This window comes from Rhipicephalus sanguineus, chromosome 5 (assembly GCF_013339695.2).
Source record: "Rhipicephalus sanguineus isolate Rsan-2018 chromosome 5, BIME_Rsan_1.4, whole genome shotgun sequence".
NCBI classification, from domain to species: domain Eukaryota; kingdom Metazoa; phylum Arthropoda; class Arachnida; order Ixodida; family Ixodidae; genus Rhipicephalus; species Rhipicephalus sanguineus.
In genome coordinates this window covers 204,824,223-204,848,282 of record NC_051180.1, presented here as the reverse complement: position 1 = coordinate 204,848,282, position 24,060 = coordinate 204,824,223, and the positions used below count along the sequence as shown (strand labels likewise).

General features: G+C 51.2%; 1 protein-coding gene across 1 annotated transcript in view; it reads right to left on the bottom strand.

Annotated features, from left to right (window-relative positions):
- LOC119394579 (collagen alpha-1(II) chain) overlaps positions 1-24,060 on the bottom strand; it is a gene marked incomplete in the record, with an annotated part of 1,710,759 nt that overhangs the window by 966,063 nt on the left and 720,636 nt on the right. Inside the window, 1 exon segment of the mRNA XM_049415838.1 lies at positions 18,800-18,844. Within this exon segment, the coding sequence (XP_049271795.1) occupies positions 18,800-18,844 (45 nt within the window).

The following is a 24,060-nucleotide window of genomic DNA, read 5'->3' as shown; positions in this document are numbered from 1 at the left end:
TGCATGACTTTTACTAGAACAAAAGCAGAAAATGTCAAGCATTGTGTTTCCAGAGCGTGGTGGCTACTTCGTAAAGGACATGCCTAGTGACAAGAAAATACAGTAACACGTCTTTTAAATGCGAATGCATTTCTTAGTCGGGCTATGTCAGGCGTCTGTCGGTGTCCGCGCGCCGGCAGGTGTTATCTCTCCACTCTCACTCCCTCTCCGATAGCAACAGCTGTGGGTGCGCGCGCTTATCCTCGCCCCTAGCAACCGGAGCAGGGGGTGCGGGCGGAGTAGCGGAGAGTGAGTGGAGAGGTGGAGCGCGCTCTGGCGTGTGAGGGCGCTCGCATCGCGGGAGCTCGGAGGAGCTCCCGCGTGTGTGGAGAAAGTGTAGGAGAGGGTAGGTGCAGTGCTTCGCCGCTCCTTCACTCGCCGTTCGCTCTCTCTCCTCCCTGCGCCACCGCCTCAATGCAGTGCGTTTGAAACGCGTTTGTAGCGTTCGTGCTGCCTTGCCACAGCCTGAAAACAGCGCGTTCTGAACGCGTTTGAAGGCGGCGGCAACATCCCTGAGGTGATTACGAAAGCACGCAGGGAGCGTTCGTTGAAAGAGGCGCCCAAAAGGGAGACACTTGAGCGCGTCGATGTGTCCAGCTTTACGCCATTAAAATTACTACGCCGTGTACTCTCAGCGCAAGAAATGCAAAATGCCCCCACCTCCCTTTCGGGGAGGTGGGGGCATTTTTTTTCTTCTCTGAGCTTCGCTAAACAACAGTAATGATGTATTGTCAGAAAGTGGAAACTGTTTCGTAAAGAAAAAGATCGTTCCAATTAAATGCACTTGCGTTGTTTGCGACTTCACGCCAGTGTTAGACATCCGTCAGACCACAGTAGGCACTTCCAGTTGTACCCTCCTTTTCTTTCATCTTTTTCAGTTGACTATAATTCATATCTTGCATGCTTGTGGGTACACATAACTTAATGCGTCCACACGAAAAGACATAACTGCAGCAACTGAACAACTGAACTTATTGCGGAGCACACACAGTTTTTGTCTTCTGAGGGCGAGAGTGTTCTCATCACACTGGCACTCGGTTTAGTAGCGTCGACGCTGCGCGCAGGCGCAGAAGCGGCGCCGCACCGTGCCGCCACGCCCCCCCCACCTTCCCACGCAGAGGGGTGCCCTCAGGTTTGAAGAGCATTGGGGACGCGCACCTGGCGTCGAAAGCGTGTGTTGTAGTGAACGGGCAGAGGCATGGGAGGCTGTTGTTGGTGATTTACGGGAGGCGCGCAGGAGTTGGTGGTTTCCTTCGGAGAGGATGTATGATGGCTTCAGTCGGTCGATGCAGACGCGAACATCTCTCCCGCTGATTTGAAGGGTGAATGTTTTGCCGTCACGGCGGATGACTTTATAGGGTCTGGAGTAAAATGGTTGAAACGGCGCACATACAGTGTCGTCGCGGAGGAAGGCATGTGAGCACGTTGCCAAGTCCTTAAACACGAACGGGGTCGGATTGGTGTGACGTGCTGCTGGTGACGGGCGCAGTGAGGTCATTGTACGACGCAGCCGGGCGACAAAGTCTCTGGGGTCCGAGCTGGTGATGTCGGAAGTTGGAGCGGAGCGAAGTTCCCCAGGTAGGCGAAGCGGCTCCCCGTAAACCCGTTCTGCGAGCGTTGCCTGGATGTCTGGTTGGAAAGTGGCATGCAGACCAAGAGCGACGGCCGGGAGAGCCTCGAGACAGGTTGAGTTAGGGCGGCACGTGATGGCTGCGTTGAGCTGTCGATGAAGCCGCTCAATCATCCCGTTGGCGCAGGGGTGGTAGCTGGTAATGCGTCAGCGCTCGAACCCGGTGGAAAGCCCGAGGAGCCTGAAGAGTTGGGACTCGCATTGCCGTCCTTCATCGGTTGTGAAGCGACGAGGAGTGCCGAAGCGGGAAACCCAGCCGGTGAAGTAGGCCGAGGCGACGTCTTCTGTGGTAATCCTTTCGAGCGGCTATACTTCGGGCCATTGAGTGTACCGATCGATGGCCGTGAGGCAGTAGCGGTAAGGCCCGACCGGTGGAAGGGGGCCAGTGATGTCGATGTGGACATGTTGAAACCGTTGCGACGGCAAGGGGAATGCCCCGAGCGTTGATGTGACGTGCCGGGTGATTTTGGCGCGCTGACATGGAATGCACGTGCGTGCCCAGGTGCGGCAGTGCCGTTGCATTGAGGGCCAAACATAGCGGTCAGTCACATGGCGTGTAGAGGCGCGGATCCGGGGGTGACTGACATAGTGCAACTGGCTGAAAACGCTGCGGCGATGCGGCAAAGGGACATATGGTCTTACTCGTCCGGTGGATGTGTCGCAGTAGAGAGTGTCTGTCGACTTAGGGACGGCGACTTGTTGAAGTTGAAGCGAGGAGCCATTTTCGAGGAGCTCCTGGAGTTCGGCGTCCGTTTGCTGAGCGTTCGCAAGGTTGTCAGTCGTAACGGGTGGCAGCTCGACAGCAGAGACGCGCGAGAGTGCGTCGGCGACCACGTTATCCTTTCCGCTGATGTGTTGGATGTCGGTGGTAACTGGTCGATAAAGGACAGTTGGTTCTGCTGGACCAGTGGAAGTTTTTCGCGTCGTTGGGACAAGGCGTAAGTGATAGGGGTGTGGTCAGTGTAGAAGGTGCAGTGCTGTGCCTCGTGAATATCGCGAAAGTGTTGGACCGCTTCGTAGATGCCGAGAAGCTCTCAGTAGTAGGCTGGACATGTTGTCTCCGCAGGGGCCGGAGTTTTATCGGCGATGTTTGTAGACGAGGGTGTTTTTGGGCTAGAGAGTTTCTTCGAAAAAAATGCCAACGGGCACGAGTTTTGGCCCACGCGCTGCATCAGGGAGGCTCCGACGGCGGTGCTAGAGGCATCCGTGAAAAGGCCCAAGGGAGCCTCTGGTTAGGGATGCAAAAGTAGAGTGGCGTTGCAGAGAGCAGTTTTGCAGTCTTCGAACGCTTGAGTCAAAAGTGGTGTCCAAGTGACAGGATGTTTGCCTCGTGGGCCAGCCAACGCGTCATGAGATGGGCCTGATATGCAGCTGCATGAGGCACGAAGCCCCTGTAAAAGTTGAGCATGCCCAGGAAACGGCGGAGGTCTTTCGCTGTGACAGGCCGCGCGTAGCTTTAAGGCCCAAGATGCGGTCAGGCAAGGGTGTAGTCCCTTCTGAAGAAATTTGATGGCCAAGAAACGTGACGACGGGGGCGCCAAGCGTGCTCTTCTGGACGTTAATGAGTAAGCCGTGGCCGTCGAGACGTTGAAACAGTTGGCGAAGGTGTTGACGGTGAGCCCTTTCGTTGGGGGAGAAGACCAGTATGTCGTCTTGGTAGACGAAACAGAAGTCTAGGTCGCGGACGACGTCGTCGATGAAGCATTGGAAGGTTCGTCCCGCATTGCGGAGGCCGAAGCTCATGAAAGGAAATTCGAATATGCCGAAGGACCTGATGATCGCGGTCTTCGGTACGTCATCTCGGTTCAGAAGAATTTGTGTGTAGGCATTTACCAAGTCAATAGTTGAGAATACGGTGCTGCCATGTAAGCGGTGGGCCTGTATTTGACGAACGGGGTACCTGTCTGGGATGGTACGGGCGTTGAGGGTGCGATAATCTCCACAGGGGCACCAGCCATCAGTCTTCTTCCGCAATAAATGAAGCGGTCAGGCGTAAGGCCCCTCCCAGCGGCGGGCAGTACCCTCGCAGAGCATCGCTTCAAACTCTGCTTGGGCGATTCGAAGGCGGTCCTGAGCTAGGCGGTGGGCGGGTCAGGAGCCTGGAGTAGTGCGGATGTAGTGCGCGGTTGAGTGGCGTACCTCTGGGGGACGCCAGCTAGGTCGTGTCAAGTCAGGAAATTCTGCGAGGATGGCGTGGTATGGCGATTGATCTTGAAAAACTTTAACGCTGGGCTGTTGGGTGGTCGTGCGTTGGCCCGGCGCGAAGAGGCCTGTTGTGGCGCCGATACGTCGGTCATGCCGGCAGTCAGGTAAAAGATGGTAGTACGGCAGGAAGTCGGACCCGATGATTGGCTCTGCGACGTCGGCGATGACGAAATTCCATGGCAATTCACGGCGTAGATTTTTGAGGGTGATGTTGAGGCGGACTGCGCCGTAGGTCTTAATGCTTGAATGGTTCGCCGCACTTAGTTCGAACGACGTGCAAGGGCGCTTGTCGTGCAGGAAGGCTCGGGGAAAGCAGCAGGTGTCAGAACCGCAGTCCATAAGGAACCTGCGCTTACTGACTTAGTCAGTGACAGAAATGCGACGGCCTCTAAGTTGGCAGCTCATGGCCGTCTCTATGGGCTGCTGTTGAAGTTTCCCTCACGTCCAACGGAGCAGGGTGGTTGGCATTTCCGGGCTTTGTCACCGAAGCGACGATGGTAGTAGCAGTGGCCGTCGTCGTTTTCTTGCGATGAATCGGTGTTCCGGCCTCGGCTTTGGGGGCGTTTTCCGGGACGCAACATCAGGCGTTGATCCAGATGCCTTTGAATAGAATCCACCTGACGGGCAATTTCGTGGATACGGCTAGCGAGCTCGGGGGTGGGCTGTGGGCCGCCGGCGGCGTGGACGAAAAGAGGTGGCAGCGGTGGAGAGGCTTCGACGACTCGGTCGGTGATTTCGGCGAGCTGGTCCAGCGGCAGATTCGGCTGAACCTGGAGGATGGTCTGTGCATGAGAGGGTAAACGGTCAAGCCACATTATTCGGAGAAGGGAGTCGTCAACAGGCGTGCTGCCCGCGAGGGCTCGCATAAAGCGCAGGAGCTGCGATGGCTTGCGGTCACCGAGGGCTTCGTACTGAAGGAGATGACGCACTTTCTCGTTTTCTGAAGGTGAAAGCCGCGGAATTAGTTCCCTCTTCAGGTGCAGGTAGCAGTCGACTGTCGAGTACGTCGCGGAGCTCAGCGGCGTAGCGAAAATCTAGGTGGGCGACGACGTAGTCGCAGCGCGTCCGGTCCTGGTGATACGTGCCAGAGAAGACTGCGCCTCGACTTCAACGAACCACACCTCAGGTGACTCTGCCCAAAAGGGTGGGAGTTTGACGGCGACGCGGCAGACGTCCGTGTCGGTGGTGGCCGCTGGAGTGGTGGCGCTTGCTGGAGCAGAGCGTTCTGGGGGTGGGGGGGGGGGTTGGCCCGAGCGCGGCTGTGCAGAATTGTCAGATGAGTGTGGTTCGTTTTGGGTGCGTTGCTGCTGTTCGTGGAGTTGCTGCCCTTGGTTCTTGATTACCAGCTGTTGGGCCTGAAGTTCCTCTTGAAGGTTTTGTACTTGTTGGGGAGGAGCGGCGAGGGCTTCCTGGTCGGCAATGGCGGTGCGGAATGTTCGTTTTCCGGGTCACCAGATGTGGGTACGCATAACTTTAATGCGTCAACACGAAAAGACGTAACAGCAACAACTTAACAACTGAACGGATTGCGGGAGGACTCACAGTTTTTGTCTTCTGAGGGCGAGAGTGTTCTTATCACACTGGCTCTCGGCTTAGTAGCGCAGAAACCGCGCCGCACCGTGCCGCCCCATGCTAAAACGTATTCCCTCCATGCGTCTCTTATGATGTCGTGCTGTGCAAGAATTGAGAGATTGGTATAAAAGGCAAGGTCTCTTCAGGAATGGAAAGGAACTTCTGGAGAGCGGTCGCCAAGAGGTTTGGCTTTTGCTGGCCCAAATGTGTACATTGTAAAATCCTATGCGGTCAATGCAGAGTCTCAAAATAATCGATTACGTGAATATTTGTGGCAGCAGTTCTGACCACAGACAAAACACGTTCCGTTTGCATTGCATCTGCTTTGCTTTGCATGTCCTTGTATCTCTTGAAGCAATGCTGTCAGATCTGGTCTCCCTCTTGAATTGAGCGCGCATCCTTCTTCAAGACCCTCCGCAAAGGAGAGACTCCGATGTCTTCTACGAAACGAAATTCCGCAGTGGCAGAATTTTCTTCTTGTGCACCATGGTGTAGTCCACACAAAAAACTCGGTCATGGCTATACTTAAGGTTAACAGCGCGAAAATAACACACGGCGGACAGGAAAAAGACGGGACAGGCGCTGTCAACCTTAAGTGTGCACATCCAACTAGCTCAGTCAGCCACTTGATGGCTACAGCGCCTAGCCATAGCCACCTTCAGAGCGTAGGACAGTGATCGAACCAAAGTGAAGCCCAATTTGGAAGCTTAACTTCTGTCTCAGGCGGTATTTGGCTTACTGGCACAGCCGTGCTCGTTGCTGTCGTCTGCTCAGGCGGGCGTCTATCGAGTCGCCCTTTGTACCCGTCCACGCAACGCACGCGTGGGGCGCGGGCCACTGGATCCGCCACACGATCCGCACGGTGCGGATCCAGAGACTGGGCGGGAGAGCGCCGAGCGGTGAAAAATGTATCTTGTAACCAACACCATCGACATCCCAGCATTTTCTCGTGCAGAGCGACAAAGCCTGGCAAAGCATGTGTGGCTGTTGTCCTTAGGTCACACTGCGGTACTCGCCGTTCGCCACTGTCGCCAATTGCGTTTTCTCACATTCTTACAATGCATGATCGACTCAGCTACATGAATATCGCGTTTAGCTTCGTTGCTCTTATATAAGCGCATTTACTCAAAAAATTATCCAGAGCAACGAAAATGTCCGAGCTGCCCGTAACGAGGAATATAAGTGGTTTCGCAAATGCATTTGATTGGAGCTATCTGTTTCCTTACAAAACAGTTCCCACTTTCCGTGTGTACATCGTTACTGTTGTTTAGCGAAGCTCAGAGAAGAAAAAAAAACGTGTTACTGCATTTTCTTGTCACTAGAGATGTCATTTACGCAGTAGCCACCACGCTCTGGAAACACAATGTTTGACATTTTCTGCTTTTGTTCTAATAAAAATGATGCAACATGTGTTTTCATAATATCATTCTGCAGTGCTTTGAGAACGTTTTGGGGGACTTTGCACAAAATTGAGATGGGTGTCTTTTTATTATAGATTTTTGAATCGAGGATCAGTTTTGTCTTTTTGGTGTTACGAGCATGAAACTTTATTACTTTGAAAATTATAAGAGATATACAAATGCAGAGGTTCATTACACACATAAAGGCCTATTCATACTGCAAATATGAACAAGCTAAGATGTTCACAGGAGTAGCCATAGCGTCCCAAATTTGAGTAATTTTCATAAATGCAGCGTTTCTCGCGAATTTTTAAAAATACCTAATTTGCTCGGAATTTCCTGAAATGATAACAGCTATTTCCTCTTCTTTTCTACTTGCGCTAAAAAGAAAGATATTTGTCATAGATAGCTTCAGTAGCTGCCAGCATGCTTGCGATTTTATGAAAACGGATTCTTCGTAAAATGGTCGTCGTCAACCGGCGACGCTTGCCGAATTTTCCTGTGTTGAACTTTTTTTTTTTGAAAACGAATTGCGATTTCGTGCTATGCATTCACATGTGCATAACGTACAGAATTATCAGGAAAATCGGAAACATCAAGTATAAACATTTTTTATATCTTTCGTGAAATCGACCCACTGCGATCTTTGCGCTGTACTTGCTTCTGAGCTGGCCCACAATTCCAGTATTGTTCTCCGTGCTCATGTGTCCGTCGAGTCGACACGCTGCCGCGGCGATCCCATATCTTTGCCAGCTGTACTATCCTGCTGTGTCATCCGAGTGCCGCTCAGGCGGAGGCCTTCGAGAAAGCGCTCGTATCCGACCCAACATAGCCAGGTAAAATGATGCTAATTTGCACCCAATGCGCTTCTTCTGCCTCGTGTTTCAAAAAATGTGTCCAAAATTCGCACAAATCAGAGAAATGCGATATTTATTCGATGCATTCACAGTTACTTCTACTGTAGCTGCACTTATCTTAAGATACATTAAAACATCATTTGGGATAGTAATTTAAAGAGTTAAATTAATTACCATTTTAATGAGTGGAGCTAGACGGTTTGCCAAACGGAATAATTGAAGCCCTTCACTCTAAGAGCCCATTGCAGCTTGGAAATATCGAAAAAGAGGCCTCTAGTAATTATTGCAAAGTAATAAAATTCAACCATATTCGCCGGCGAAACTGAAACCGAAACGCGGAAGAACGCGACTGCCATGTTCTTCTGACACGTCCAGAATGAGTGAGCGCATGGAGGAAGGAAAAATAAGGAGAGGTCCTGACGTTACATTCGTGAAGCCTCCACATCGCAAACACCCGCATCGCCTCCTAGCGAAGGAGCCTCGAAATATTTCACGATTTCCGCCGTGTCGTTTGCAAGCGCATGCGCGATACGAGCCTTTTTTTTTCACCGTGCAAGCGGCGCCGCGGCGCAGTCGATTCACGCGTGCTGCTCCTTGTGTGTGTTGTTTAGGAAAGCTACGCAATGCTCGGCTGTTGCGTATGGTTGCGTATACCAGGTGCAAATCGCGTGCACTGCGGAAAGTACCGGGTGTCACTTTTCATGGGTACGTACACGTTCGCTTCATTGCTGATCACTAATGCATTGTATTTGCATGCCAAGCTCTCGGATGTGCGCTCTGTTGCTTCTTACTCATTGTGTCAACTCAGAACACACGTGAACTTTTGTTTTTGGCGTCTGACGCGCCGCACATAACATGCGCCGAAGGCATCGTACGTTTTTAGAGGCTGTGTCGTTGTGTCGTCGGCTGTGACGAAAGGGCAATAAACTTATGTTGTTGTTATTGGACTGCGTGATGTATGTATTGTGCGGTGTGCGCTCGCTGCGTGCTTGTTGCTGTGTGCGACTGCAATGACAAACTTTACGTGCACGATCGCGTATACAATACAGCGGTGTCCTCTTTTCGACGTGAAGTTACGCCAACTATAGGTTGCCGTTGCGCCGAATAGCTACTATGCTCACGCCATATATACGAACAAAGAACCGCTAATCCGGCAACAGATCGGGAAATCGGCCTACGAGAAAGGGAAGGCCTAACGCCCAGCAGAACGCGTAAGTCACTGCTAGGTGAGTTCGAATACGATGATGCAGGGGCTGATCGTTTTTGATCACGGCACGTACCGGTATTCTGTACTGTTGCACAAAAACGCTCCACGAAGAATTTCAGCACGCAGCGCTCGGGCCTGCCACGCACGAACAGCCTGGTAAACGTCTGCTTGCAACATTTTACCGATTTTACTGCGTGCGAACCGCACAATACGCGCTAAGTTTACACCGGGACTACAAATCTGCGCAGAAGCTAACCACCGCTGAGAGCACGCCGCGGGGCGTCTGCTGTTTTGTTTGCTCCATACCGGTTTGTTTGCCCCATAAATGTGACGTCACTTCCGCCACACTTTTCGCAATGCATTGAAATACAATGGGGCCTCTCCTTAGTATTCCTTCCTCCATGAGTGAGCGTCGTTTTATAAAACATCAAACGGCTTCGTTGTGTGAGCTGTGCGTGCAATCATAGCACGGATGGCGCACATACGCCAACAAACACGGAAGAGCTACACGTCTGTAATCGTTCTCTTGAACAGTGACGTCATCCTTGTCGTCAGCTTGTTGCACTCATCGGTACTTCGGTTTCGCTTTCGTCGTTGAATTTGATTGAATTTCATTACGCCACAATAATTATTACCTCCTCTATCTCCAGTTCCTCTATACTCAAAGCTACAATGGTTTCTTCGCATGACGAACATGATTCTCGCATTTGACATAGCCGCCTAACTGCACTAATTAAAAAGTTGATTTAACTTTCTTAGTTACTGTCCCAAATGATGTCTTGAACCATCCTAAGATGCCCGCAGCCACAGAAAAAGCAATAGACCTTTTTCAAGCACACGAGCGCCACCAACGGGCGCGCAAGCGCTCATGGGAAATGTGTGTCCGCCGCAGCAGCCGCCGCGACGAGCGCGCAGGCCTCGCGCTGCAGCTTTCCGCTTGCGCCGTGCCAGGACTTTATAGACACAGTGAATTTGGCAAGGTGCAACATCTTACTGCGCAATTCAAACACGAACTTCAGTGTTTAGCTGCGACAGTCTCTCGACAATTTCCATCTGTCCCACTGTTGGACCAGTTGAGCGGCTCAGAAGCGTCACCTATAATTTCTTTTTTTTTCTTTGCGCCAGTGCGCCTGACGGCATGAATTAAAAAAATGCAACTCGGTTGCCTATGAAGTGCAGGGGCGATCTATGATTCGCGGATGCATTTGGAATCAACGTCCATCGACACTGTCGACGAGTACAGTGTGAGGTTCTGATATTTAAAGAGTACACTATATAGAAAGTGTAGTCGGCATTTGGGGAAATGAGATACATTCATTGCGTCGCTCGCACCATATATGTAACGAACGATAAGTGCCTACTAACATTCATTGGTGCTATAACTACAGGTTGGAATAATACGTAGAGTGAAAAAAGAAAGGAGCAGTACAAAGAAGGAAATGCACGAACCAGCGCTCACACAACTGAAAGTTTATAGCACGCGTGAAAAAAACATGTATACAAAATTGGGAGTGCGTCGCACGTATCATAAAGAGGCACGAAAAGTCAAACAAGGAAGGCGCGTGGTTACAGTCGCGTAATAAAGTTGAATGCCTTGTCTTGTAACGACTGAGAAGGTTGACTGACACAGTGTGGCGTTATTAAATGCGAAGCATTTCTTAGCGAACTTCTGCGACTTTGACCGTGTCTATCTATCTATCTATCTATCTATCTATCTATCTATCTATCTATCTATCTATCTATCTATCTATCTATCTATCTATCTATCTATCTATCTATCTATCTATCTATCTATCTATCTATCTATCTATCTATCTATCTATCTATCTATCTGTCTGTCTGCCTGTCTGTCTGTCTGTCTGTCTGTCTGTCTGTCTGTCTGTCTATCTATCTATCTATCTATCTATCTATCTATCTATCTATCTATCTATCTATCTATCTATCTATCTATCTATCTATCTATCTATCTATCTAGCCGCCTACGACTTTGTGCTCTCCTGGTCGCTTGGTTAATCGAATGTACACCAAAATTCGTATGGCGCAAGATGACTGTACGACAAACATCAATGACAAGTCATAACATGAAAATCATGACACGCATGTCATGTACAGCATGACTTACGTGCCACGCTCATAGTGCGCTGGCGGCCGTTTCGCTAGCTTGATCTACCCCGAAATCGGTATTGCGTGAGGTGACCGTGTGACGAACATAAATAACACACGAGTTAACATGAAAATCATGACACGCATGTCATGTACAGCATGACTTACGTGCCACGGTCATGGTGCTCTGGTGGCCGTTTCGCTAGCTCTATAAACACCAAAATTGGTATCCTGCGATGTGACTGTGTAGCGAACATAAATAACACGCGTTAACATGAAAATCATGACACGCATGTCATGTACAGTATGACTTACGTGCCACGCTCATGGTGCGCTGGTGACCGTTTCGCTAGCTTTATATACACCAAATCTGGTATCCTGCGACGTGACTGTGTAGCGAACATAAATAGCACGAGTTAATGCGAAAATCATGACACGCATGTCATGTACAGCATGACTTACGTGCCACGCTAATGGGGCGCTGGCGGCCGTTTCGTTAGCTTGATCTACCCCGAAATTGGTATTGCGCGACGTTACTGTGTGACGAACATAAATAACAGGAATTAACATGAAAATCATGACACGCATTTTCCTCAATGACATACAAGACGATGTATGCAGCTCTTTGCTGGCGGCTTCGCATTACATCGATTCCCACAATGCGCGGGATCTGCCGGCTTTTTTTCTGACATGATATGCCTCCTAAATTTCTCGCGTTGTCTGATTAGGTTTGTAGAGCGCGCGCAGGAGGAACCGAGAGCTACAACATCTGGTTAGGAACTGTTTATTCGTTTCCCAAAAGCGCGAGCAGGCGCGCAGGGCGATGAGAAAGGGAAAGAGGAGAAATAGGAGAGAAGCAGCGCGGTTCGAGTTGTCCCCTCTTCCCCGCGGCCCCGGACCGGCGGCGGCGGCTTAGCAAGAGAGTTTTTATTTTGTTTCCTTGCGATGCCGCAGGCGCCGGTTCCGGGGCGCGACGTAACAGGATGCGCTACAGAGCTCCCCCCCAAGTGAGGAGGCCACTGCGACGAACGATTACCATTGCCGCGGTCATAGTGGGCCCCAGTGAACCCTGAGCGCAGGACGGGATGGGGATGAGTGACAAAGGGACAGAGGGGAGGGGGGCACAGTGAGGCAAGATGCCGAAACAGAAGAGAGCGCGTTTTCACTGTACGCTGGCTTCAGCCGCTCGAGTGCTATAGTCTCACGCGATCCATTCATGTCCACAACAAAGTTCGAGGGGAGACGCTCCAGCACAGGGAAGGGTCGGAGGTAATGAGGCTGCAGTGAACCACGCACAAGCCCGTACCGCACGAACACGTGCGATGCTCTTTCCAAGTTTGGCATGATGTAAGCTGCCCGGGCTGGGTTTGGACGCGTCGGCTGCGGTCGAAGATTCCGGAAAGCTGTGCGAAGCAGGCTCACATATTCGCTGGCTGTAGGGGCGCTTGGGGTTGCTGTGGCGTCGAAAAAGTCGCCGGGGAGGCGAAGTGTGGTGCCATAAACAAGCTCTGCTGTGGCCCCCGACAGCTCTTCTTTGTATGCGGATCGGATGCCCAGAAGAGTGAGAGGAAGTGTCTCGACCCATTTGTTTCGGGACCCGTGCGCTGTCAATGCCGCTTTGAGGTGCCGATGAAAGCGTTCGACGAGGCCGTTTGTTTGGGGGTGGTAAGCAGCTGTTCTCAAACGGGCCGTTCCAAGGAGCTTTAGAAGTTCTGCGAAGAGCGATGACTCAAACTGACGGCCACGGTCAGTGAGTATTGTTGTCGGACAGCCAAACCGTGCAACCCAAGTGGAGACGAACGCTTCGGCGACTGTGGCTGCTGTAATGTCAGCAAGTGGCGTTGCCTCGGGCCACCGGGTGAAGCGGTCAACGCATGTCAACAAATACCAGTGGCCTTGAGAAGGTGGAAGCGGTCCGACAATGTCAACGTGCACCACCGCGAACCGTTCATCAGGTTGCAGGAAGCGGCGGGGTGGCGGTACCGGGTAGCGGTGAACTTTAGCACGCTGGCGAGGTGCACACGCGCGCACCCAATCGCGAACGTCCGCGTTCATGCGAGGCCAGACGAATCGAGCCGCGATGAGCTTTTGCGTTGCGCGAATTCCAGGGTGGGCGAGATTGTGCAGTGAGTTGAAGGCTTGCTTGCGAAAGGCGACGGGTAGAAATGGCCGTGGTGTGCCTCCTGAGGTGGAGGTATCACAAACAATGGGTACACTCTGAAAGGTCACTGGCTCCAGTTGCAGAGAGGTCGTCGCGTTGCGCAGATATGTCAAGTCCGGACAGCTCTCTTGCGCTGTTGCGAGCTCTCGGAGGTTGAATGGAAACGAGGCTGTCGAGCTGTTCGAACGGCTGCGCGTGACGGCGTCCACGCGGCTGAGAGCGTCCGCCGGGGCGTTATCACAGCCGCTGATGTGTCGAATGTCCGTCGTAAACTCCGATATGAAGGAAAGCTGGCGTACCTCGCGTGGAGTGTATATGGACTCGGAACGACCGATGGAGTAGGTCAGGGGCTTGTGATCGGTGTAGATGGTGAACGATCGGCCTTCGAGCAGGTGGCGGAAATGGCGCACGGACAGGTACATGGCGAGGAGTTCGCGGCCGAACACACTGTAGCGGGTTTGGGCGGGGTTCATGCGTCTAGAGAAGAAGGCAAGAGGTTGCCAGTCTCCATCAACTTCTTGTTGAAGAACCGCTCCCACCGCCGAGCTGGATGCGTCGGTCATGAGCGCCAATGGAGAGTCCGGATTTGGGTGAACGAGGAGGGTGGCTTCGGCCAAGGCACGCTTAATTGAAAGAAAGGCGTCCTCCGCGGCACTGTCCCATGCTAGTGGTGTGGCAGGCTGCTGTTTGCCGCAAAGCAAACGATCGAGCGGTTCCAGTAGCGCGGCGCAGTTTCTTACGAAGCGTCGGTAAAAATTCACCAGACCAAGAAACTGGCGGAGCTTGGTAAGCGATGTCGGCTTGGGAAACTCTACAATTGCATTCACTTTGTCGGGAAGTGGGCGGATGCCGTTGGTGTCCACATAGTGGCCGAGGAATGCAAGAGCGTGCACTCCGAATTCACTCTTCCCGCTGTTGATGACAATTCCGTTGGCTGCCAGCCTGTCAAAGAGAAGCCGGAGGTGTTGCACATGCTCTTCGAAGGATGAGCTTGCTACGAGCAAATCGTCGACGTAGGCAAACACGAATGGTAGTCCGCGTGTCACTGTGTCAATGAAGCGCTGTGAAGTTTGCGCAGCATTTCGGAGTCCGAATGGCATACGCAGAAATTCGAAAAGGCCGAATGGTGTCGTTATGGCTGTTTTGGGGATGTCTTCTTCAGCCACGGGGATTTGGTGGTATGCACGAACAAGATCGATTTTGGAAAATATGGTGGCACCGTGCAGAGCAGAGGTGAAATCTTGGATGTTGGGCAGTGGGTACCGGTCAGGGACGGTCTTGGTGTTCAGGAGCCGGTAGTCTCCGCATGGTCTCCAGTCACCTGACTTTTTAGGGACCAGGTGGAGGGGGGATGCCCAACTGCTGGATGACGGTCGAATTATGCCAAGTTCCAACATGTGCTCGAACTCAGCACGGGCCACTTTGAGCTTGTCGGGGGCAAGGCGTCGTGGACGGCAGAAAACAGGTGGGCCGGATGTTATTATATGGTGCTGAATGTCGTGAGCAACAGGTTGAGTCCAATCTGGTGGGGATGTCAGGGATGGGAATTCATTTATCAAGGCGGCGAACGGTTCTGAGGCTACTGCAGCGCAGGAAGGTGCCACATCAGTAGCTGCGCCCGCAGCGATGCCTTGGACAGACAGGCTCGTGGGTGAGTCCAGGAGACGTTTGTGTCTGAGGTCGACGAGGAGCCCATGCTTGGCAAGAAAATCGGCCCCTATTATTGCGGACCCGACGTCGGCGACTAAAAACACCCACCGGAACAGTCTGCGAAGCCCCAGGTTCAGCGTGAGGGAACGTTGTGCGTACACAGGAATGCGAGTGCCATTTACAGCTTGAAGGTATAAAATGGCAGGCAAAGTACGTTCTGACCTTGCTGCTGGAAGGACGCTGACCTGGGCTCCGGTGTCGATGAGAAATTTCTGTCCTGTGGTGTGATCGGCGACGTGGAAGAGGCGACATTCCTCGAGGCCCTGACCGCTTGTCGCCGCTAGTGGTCGGCCGGTGGGTTTCCCGTCCAAGCGCATGGCAACAGGCAGTGGCGGGCTTCGGCTCCAAAACGGCGATGGTAGTAGCACAAGCTTGGGCCTGTAGACTCACTCCGATCACGTTCTCCGGCACGGTGGGGGGTTGAGGATCGGCCACGTTGTCGCGAACGGCGTGGAGCATAGTCTTGTCGCGTGGCTGCCACGATTATTTCTTCGAGCCTGTCACAGAGGTGGTCGATGTGGGAAGGCGAGGTGGTAGCGGTTGTCAAATTAGAAGCAGCACATGACGACGGGGGTCGTGTAGAAGGAGTGCTGACGGCAGCGACTTGCAAGTGCTGCGTCGCCACTTCCATGACTTTGTCGGCGAGTGCGGCGAGTGACGGCAAATCCATAGTGGAAGCGGTGGCCAGCACCATTTGCACGTTGGACGGCAAGCGTTGGAGAAACAGCTCGCGTAGCACGGCATTGTCCATTGCGTGGGCGCGCGAACCGAGGAGCTGCATCATCTGACGAAGGAGCTGCGTGGGCCTCCGGTCGCCGAGCTCCGCAGTTGAGAGCAGCTGCTGAATTCGCGTCCGTTCCGATGCAGCGGTTCTGTCGAGCAGCGCAGCCTTGAGTTCGTCGTAGGGAGCTGCCGGGAGGTTCGTCCTGAAGGAAATCAGTATGTCGGAGACCTCTTCTGCTGCAGTAGGCGGCAGTGCACTGACGACGGTGGAATTTTTGCAGCTGCGATGTTATACGGCAGATGTGGAACTGCGATTCCACCTGCAGGAACCAGACGGTTGGGTTGCGCTCCCAGTATTGTGGCAGGCGTAGCGATACTGCAGAGACTGCGTCACCGGGAGCGTCTGCAGTGTGGGAATTCCGGCCGATGTTAGTGGGATCTGCCTGGTCTTGTGGCATGGTGGTTCCTAGTGTCAGTTGTGCGTCCGGCTCTGCGAGGGACATGACTCTAGCTTGAATTAAGGGCGTGTATGCAACAGGGTCACCAAATTGTAGAGCGCGCGCAGGAGGAACCGAGAGCTACAACATCTGGTTAGGAACTGTTTATTCGTTTCCCAAAAGCGCGAGCAGGCGCGCAGGGCGATGAGAAAGGGAAAGAGGAGAAATATGAGAGAAGCAGCGCGGTTCGAGTAGTCCCCTCTTCCCCGCGCCCCCGGACCGGCGGCGGCGGCTTAGCAAGAGAGTTTTTATTTTGTTTCCTTGCGATGCCGCAGGCGCCGGTTCTGGGGCGCGACGTAAGAGGATGCGCTACAGGTTGAAGGTACAAAATTACTGCACTTTCGAAGATGGGATTACATTTTCATGAGTGACCTAGCGATGCGAGATGAGACGGCTCCATTCAATGAATTTCGATGCTCGCTGAGCCGCGTAATAATACATCAACCAGTCTGGCCGACGTACATGCGCACACAAGGAAGAGAAATTTGCGTAAACTCCTACACAATTTACAAAACAATTGTAATGCCTCTGACCGCATTTGTCTTTGCCAACCGCAGACCCCTGCGACCTTAATGCTACTGAGCTTATTTGGGGCGGCAAACACGACCTTCACCCCCACATCGCTTCCCTACGTTCTTCAGGACATGCGACTGAAGAACTTCTTATACATGCGTGGAATAACTGCAGTATTTCTAGTTTCATCATTGTTTTCGGATGGAGAACGTCCGTGCTAAACTTTCTTTGCCATGCGAACAGATTTTCGCGAACCGATACAACGATATGCAGGATATCGCGCCTCTTTGATCACTTTGCAGCACGAAACTACTGCTCATCTTATGTGCGCAAGTTTTTTTCCAATGCCTTGCGTAATCATGACATCACAATTCCTCGTTTAAGAACATTCGAATGCGCCGACGCGAAATTGAACACCGATCTCGCTGAACGCAAGTGAATTCTAGTCCAATCCCTTTTTCTTTAAGCACGTTTACGATGTGCTCACTTCTTTGTGCAGCGCATGACTTGTCAATTAAAATAATATAATCATCTGTATACCTGAACACTGTAACACCTCTCTACAGTTTGGTTAACTTATCACGAGCCACTATGGCATTAAATGCTGTAGTGGCTTGTGAACAAGTAATCATTGAATAAATACGAATTTGGTGTTCCAGCTCACATTGCTCACGCTAGCACGTTTTTACTGCATGTATACCGGCACGTGATAACTCGCATGCCGCTCAACTGCTACATCCGGTATACATCCGTTCGGTAACACCTACACTGCCTTCATCATTCCTTTCGCATTTCATGCGAGGAAAAACATGCAGGTGCGTTCATACATGTGTATAATATTTAGGATTTAATAATAGTGAACCAGCGGCGACGTGTTTTTTTCGTTTGGTGCTCCCACGGCGCCAACGACGAAACAGTCGGCGGGCTCGCCGTACACACTTTTCCCAAAGTGCTTCGCGCGCCCGCGTGGGGTTCTGGGATAGCTTGAAAAAGGTCTGTTGTGAAGACAGCGATCGAATATAGCATTTTACTGATTTTTGGAGAACTTTGGACACATTGTTTTTTTATTTGAGATTTGATTTATTTTCTGTACGTACAACAGAAAAAACGAAGCAATAGCAATTGTCTACATAGCCTGACGGAGGCTTTTCCTCCGAAATAGTCTGGCAAAATAGTAATAAAATAAAAACAAACTAAAATAACATGTGATACACATCTTAGACGCAATTAGAAAAGATCATTTTATACAAATACAATTTGCAAATTCTGATCAAACATATAACCATCACAAATATAAAAAAACGAGCAGGACAGTAAATAGTAATGAAGTACCTAAAAAACATCGTTATCGCAGTATATACAATAGGTGAGGTAAGGAAAGCGTCTGCGGACGCATACATTCCTAAGCAGCTTGAACAAAAAAAAATCGCAGCATATCCCCGGGTGAGTGATGAAGAGCTTGGGCGAAGCTCCTGAAGCAATCATGGTCACACCGTGAAAGCTTCAGTGGTTTCGCCCAGCAGTAATCAAAGCGATAGCCCAGTACGTCATCAAAGACGTGACAAACACTATATGTGGATATGGGGATATTCACAGCATATCTACATATCCATATATATATATATATATATATATATATAATATACGCCATCTCGTGGGGATTCACACAAGCGCACTATTGCACACACTTCTATTGGAATGCCATCTAGGAAATGAGACGAGAAATGGTGATGAGGACACAGATTGTGTACAGCGCCACTAGAATATCATCTCTCAACTGTAGTTTGTATGTACTTCTATGAGACAGCGCCATCTATTATACTGTTCGGGAGATACTGCCGGTTACGCCTTACGCCGGACGCGTGACAAGGTTAGAATAAGAGGACCTTCGCCCCTAAAATTCTTGAAACACCCTGTATACCTCGCAGTCGCGATGCTCTCACGCGACAGAGCGGTCACCAAAGCACGCCCAGTGCTTTCTTTCCACAGAACACTGAATATCGCTTTTCTGGTCGGTGTTATTTTTTGGCTGTCGTTCTTCTCTGTTAGATCTGCCATTACCTAAAAGTCATGTGCAGACTAAGCCCGTCCCATTTAATTCATTGCATACCTTAGTCGCATTACAGAGTGTGGATATAACAATCACAGGAAAGGCAGTTAGGACTATTTTACGGTTACTCACAATTGCTCCCGGTGGCCCTTGTCTTCCTGGCGCTCCTGCTGACCCCTGAAATGAAATTAGAACACGAAATAATGGTACAGCTGACGCATGTGTTGAACGATTAGCAGCAGTACATTTTGAGCAAATACATCTAAGGTTGAAACAAGCGTCTGCCCAGTATAATCATGGCGAGAGAAATTTCCGCTGTCATATTTAGGAAACCTTCGAGCGAAGGATGTGACTCGAGTAGAAGGGTGATAAACCTGCTAACAGCACGTCGAAGAACGAATAACACAAGCATGAAACTTGTTGGCCAGGGTCTTGCTATAGCCTTGCCGTGGTTTTATCTCGATTTGTGTTAAATGCGAAGCATTTCATTGCGTACTAAAAGCGCTTTGACCGTTTCTATCTATCTATCTATCTATCTATCTATCTATCTATCTATCTATCTATCTATCTATCTATCTATCTATCTATCTATCTATCTATCTATCTGTCTGTCTGTCTGTCTGTCTGTCTGTCTGTCTGTCTGTCTGTCTGTCTGTCTGTCTGTCTGTCTGTCTGTCTGTCTGTCTGTCTGTCTGTCTGTCTGTCTGTCTGTCTGTCTGTCTGTCTGTCTGTCTGTCTGTCTGTCTGTCTGTCTGTCTGTCTGTCTGTCTGTCTGTCTGTCTGTCTGTCTGTCTGTCTGTCTGTCCGTCCGTCCGTCCGTCCGTCTGTCTGTCTGTCTGTCTGTCTGTCTGTCTGTCTGTCTGTCTGTCTGTCTGTCTCTCTGTCTCTCTGTCTGTCTGTCTATCTATCTATCTATCTATCTATCTATCTATCTATCTATCTATCTATCTATCTATCTATCTATCTATCTATCTATCTATCTATCTATCTATCTATCTGTCTGTCTGTCTGTCTGTCTATCTATCTATCTATCTATCTATCTATCTATCTATCTATCTATCTATCTATCTATCTATCTATCTATCTATCTATCTATCTATCTATCTATCTATCTATCTATCTATCTATCTATCTATCTATCTATCTATCTATCTATGCGCCTACGACTTGATGCTCTCGTGGCCGTCTCCTGTGCTATTTATATATCAAAATTACCAGAGGAGGAAATTAGTCTATCACAAACACGATTAACGTGTCATCACATGAATAACGCGGCACGCTTGTCGCGTACATCGTGAAACCCTTTCCCTCGGTCACGTATGGAACATATCCGCACACCACGACCCATGGAAAGCGGGTATGCGCCGGAGCTGATTCACAGTCTATACTGTTCCGTGGTTGTGACGGTGAAGAAGGCGGCTGCACAACTGGGAAACACAGAACGTTTTATATGGGCGAACTTGTGCCCCGCAAATGATAAGTCACTGTTCAAGGGATGTTCAAATGAAAAGGTACGAAACGTCGTAACAACATGACCGCTTCATAGATGCCTATGCCGCTGTGGGAGAATGTAGCAAGACATCTAGGGATGCGATTGGAGTCTCGGTCGTGGATGAGAGCATGCGGGGGCGCTCGCATGCGCAGTAGAGGGCAGAGGCTCTTATAAAGAACGCCGTCCAATTGACGTCGCAGTGCATGTAAGGGCAGGCAGGCGTTCACCGTTGCAAAATTCGACGACTGAGAAGTAGCGGGGCGTTAAACAATTTCTGACAGCGGAAGGTGGTTAACCGGCCACCAGTAATCACCTGGGATTTCCATGTGTTTCGTCCAATGAAATAAAAAGCACCTGTAAGGGAAGCGCTTAAACTAGGACGACGAACTCAAGGACGCTGTGAAAGACTGGGTTTCGTCACGGCCACAGGAATTCTGGGAACAAGGCATCATTCGGCCCCTTTATCAATGGCATAGTTGTGATCAGGGACATAGTGTATGCTTTAAATAAATTCTTCATTTATAGCCGCAGTGTTTTTTAGTACCTTTAGATTTAAACACCCCTTGTACAAGCGATTCACGGTGTAGACTGATAGCGGCGAGAACTGTCGTCGGCCGTCGAGTAATGTGATCAGCGGTAAGGCGTGTCGGCATTTGTACATGCGGCATCAAAGATTCCAGGCTTATCTTAGGCGACGGCGTTACTTCCAGAATAATCTCTACTGCCCGTGTTGCACGCTTAGGCTAATCATAACAATCCAATACGATCGGGAATCTTCAACATTCCGGCGCGGCGCGCGCAAGACAGTGATTATACGAGCAACGGGTCGGTTACCTGAAAGCGTGCGTGGCATTGTCCCCCTCTGAATATGCATCGCCCCGATGCTGCAAAAGAACACGACTTCGAAGAGACAAACGCATACATAAATATAGGAGAACCACGAAAACAAGTGGGCAAATAAAGTTCTCGCATTGAAAAGCTTAAGGCGCATCACATGCATGACCTCGGGGCGTGCTCGGCGCCGGTGGGAGGTCGTCATGCCGTCGGAACAACCTCGTAGCCGAGACGTCGAAGTACTCTGTACTGGCCGAAGTATCGTCGAAGAAAATTCTCGTGAAGTCCGCGTCGGCGTATTGGCATCCAGACCCACACGCCGTGGCTATGCTTGTATTCCTCGAAGCTTCCAAGATTGTAACGGCTGCTGTCGGTTGTGTGCTCATTCTTTATGCGTAGACGGGCGAGCTGCCAAGCTATTCGCGTGCTCAAGGTACAGCACAACGTCCACGTTGTCCTCGTTGCTGACGGTCGGCGAGATGGCGTCAAGCTTCGTTGAGGGGCTCATTCCGTAAACTAGAATGAACGGCATCATGTGCGCGGTTTATTGCACTGACGTGCTATAAGCGAACATTATGTGCAGAAGGATGGAGTTCCATTTATTGTGTTCGACATCGACGTAAATTGCCAGCATGTCGGCAAGAGTTTTATGTAGCCGCTCGGTGGGGCCATCGGTCTGTGGGTGGTAGACGTTAGTCCGGCGGAGGCTTGTCTGGCTATATCTCAGGATCACCAGATTTAGGACAGCAGTAAAGGCCGTACATCTATCGGTGATGAGGACCTTTGGGACACCATGACCAAAGACGATATTCTCAACGAAGGACTTGGCTACCTCGGCGGCACTGCCTTTTGGCAACGCCCTTGTGTCGGTGTACCGGGTGAGGTAGTAAGTAGCTACGACAGTTCAAATATTTCCGGAAGTCGACGTTGGAACGGCCCTAGTACCTCCATCCCGATTTGCTGGAACGGTCGGCGAGGTGGTTCGACGGGCTGCAGAATTCCGGCTGGCCTAGACTGCGATGTCTTCAATCGCCTACAGGTTCGGCAAGTCCGTACGTGATGGGGGACGTCTGCGGTGGCGCGTGGTCAAAAGTAGTTCTCTTGCATTCCTGCGAGCATGCGGAAAAATATGTGGTGTCCTGCCGTCGGATCGTCATGCACAGCATCCAGAACCTCTCGACGTAGTGCTGAAAGTATAACAAGGAGGTAGTTGGCTCAAAGTGGCGAGAACTTCTTTAGGAGAACGCACTTTCGCAAGAAAAATGACACTGTCATAATATGTGCTGCGCGGACGCAAAGCCGAAACTAAAAAACGACAATAGTGTGCCGTGCGGTGGCGAAGAGTATGTGATGTCTGCGTATATGTGCCGTGCGAGTGCCGACGCGGAAGACAACGGCAGCTCGTGAGGCGCGGCCTCGAGGGTGCGTGACGCGTGCCTTCGGCAGTGCGCGAGGCTCGTCGTTCGAGGCAGGACTACCTCGTTGGGCGTCTGGCCCATAGGTACGACCCTGGCCACGTCGCGACACTCCCACCAGCCTCCACTAGACGACCGATCTAGGAGAGCTGGCGCCGGGTTCCTGAACCTGCCCTTGCCCCGCTGGTCTTGGAGAGCGGACGCCGGGTTCGTGCACCTGCCCTTGCCCCGATGGTCCAAGAGAGCTGACGTGGGTTTCCGAGACGTACCGCTGGTGCTCAAGGGCACCGCTCCCTGCCGCCAGAACCCGCGTGTCGTCGGCTCCAGTTCGTAGACGGCGGCGCAGAGCCACCGGAGTTCGACGCGGCGACCTTGCGGTTCCTGACTTCGTCACTGCAGGTGACGGCGCTGCAACCACGTCTTCTTCACCACTGAAAGGTGCCTACGGGGCATAAACGATGGCCTAGGCGACTACCCCGACGACCTGAACTGTAGGCCGGACGTTATTCCCTTAGTTTAGTCCGCGTGTAGTTTGTTAGACATTTTCATGTTTTTGTCCATGCGTGAAGGGTGCAATATAAGTGGGACGTGTGTTTGTGCACTGGCGTGCTGTCTGATTATTTCTGGAGTGGTCCGGCCCCAATATCACAGACACCAGTCCTGGCTTGATTACCTTCGGAACATCGGCGGTCCTGCCCTCGGGGCATTCCGCAAGGGCCCTGAGTTCCGGGTCGGCCCGCTGTCGTTCAGGAAAGTCGTCAGCACTTATCGTTCCCAAAAAGCAGTCATCATACTGGTCGTCCTGCGGCGATGGCTCGACGGGGGCACGGGACAGGATTTCGCCGTCGGAGTGCTTCCTACCGGACTTCTAAACAACTGCAATTTCGAATGCTTGAAGTCCCAGACTCTACCGTGCAGGGTGACCTGAAGAGTCCTTCAAGTTAGCTAGCCAACATAAGGCGTGGTGGTGCCTCACAGCTTTGAAATTCCTGCCGTAGAGGTAGGGGAAAAACTTTGATGTAGCCGAAATGTTGGGAAGGCACTCCTTTTCTGTTGTGGAGTAGTTGGCTTCCGACTTTTATGGCGACCGGCTAGCATAAGTGATAACCCTTTCTACTAAGTCAGTGCTCTTCGCAAAGACAGCACTGAGTCCTACGCTGCTTATGTGGGTGTGGATTTCCGTATCGGTGTATTCGTCGAAATGTGCAAGTATAGGGTGCGTTGTTTTAGTTATTGAAATGCTTCAATTATCCCTGTTTCTCACATGAATTCCACGTCAGTCTTCGTAAAGTGTGTTAGCGGCTCAGCGATTCCTGAAAATTACATGACGAAGCGTCTGTAATAGGCGTATAAGCCGAGAATTCGGCGAACGGCCTTCATGTCGTTCAGTGGTGGGAAGGCAGCGATGGCAGCTGTTTTCCGTGCGTCGGTGCAAACTCCAGATTTGCTAATCACGTGGCCCAAGAACAAAAGCTCCGCGTTCGCGAAGCGGTGTTTTTCTGGCTTCAGGGCGAGGCCGGAGGTCTGTATTGCTTGAGGTACAGCATCAAGGAGGTGTTCGTCGAAGTTCGAGGCAAACGCAATGACGTCGTTCAAGTACACGAGGCACGTGTGCCACTGGAAGCCTGCCAGTACAGTATCATTAAGGTGTT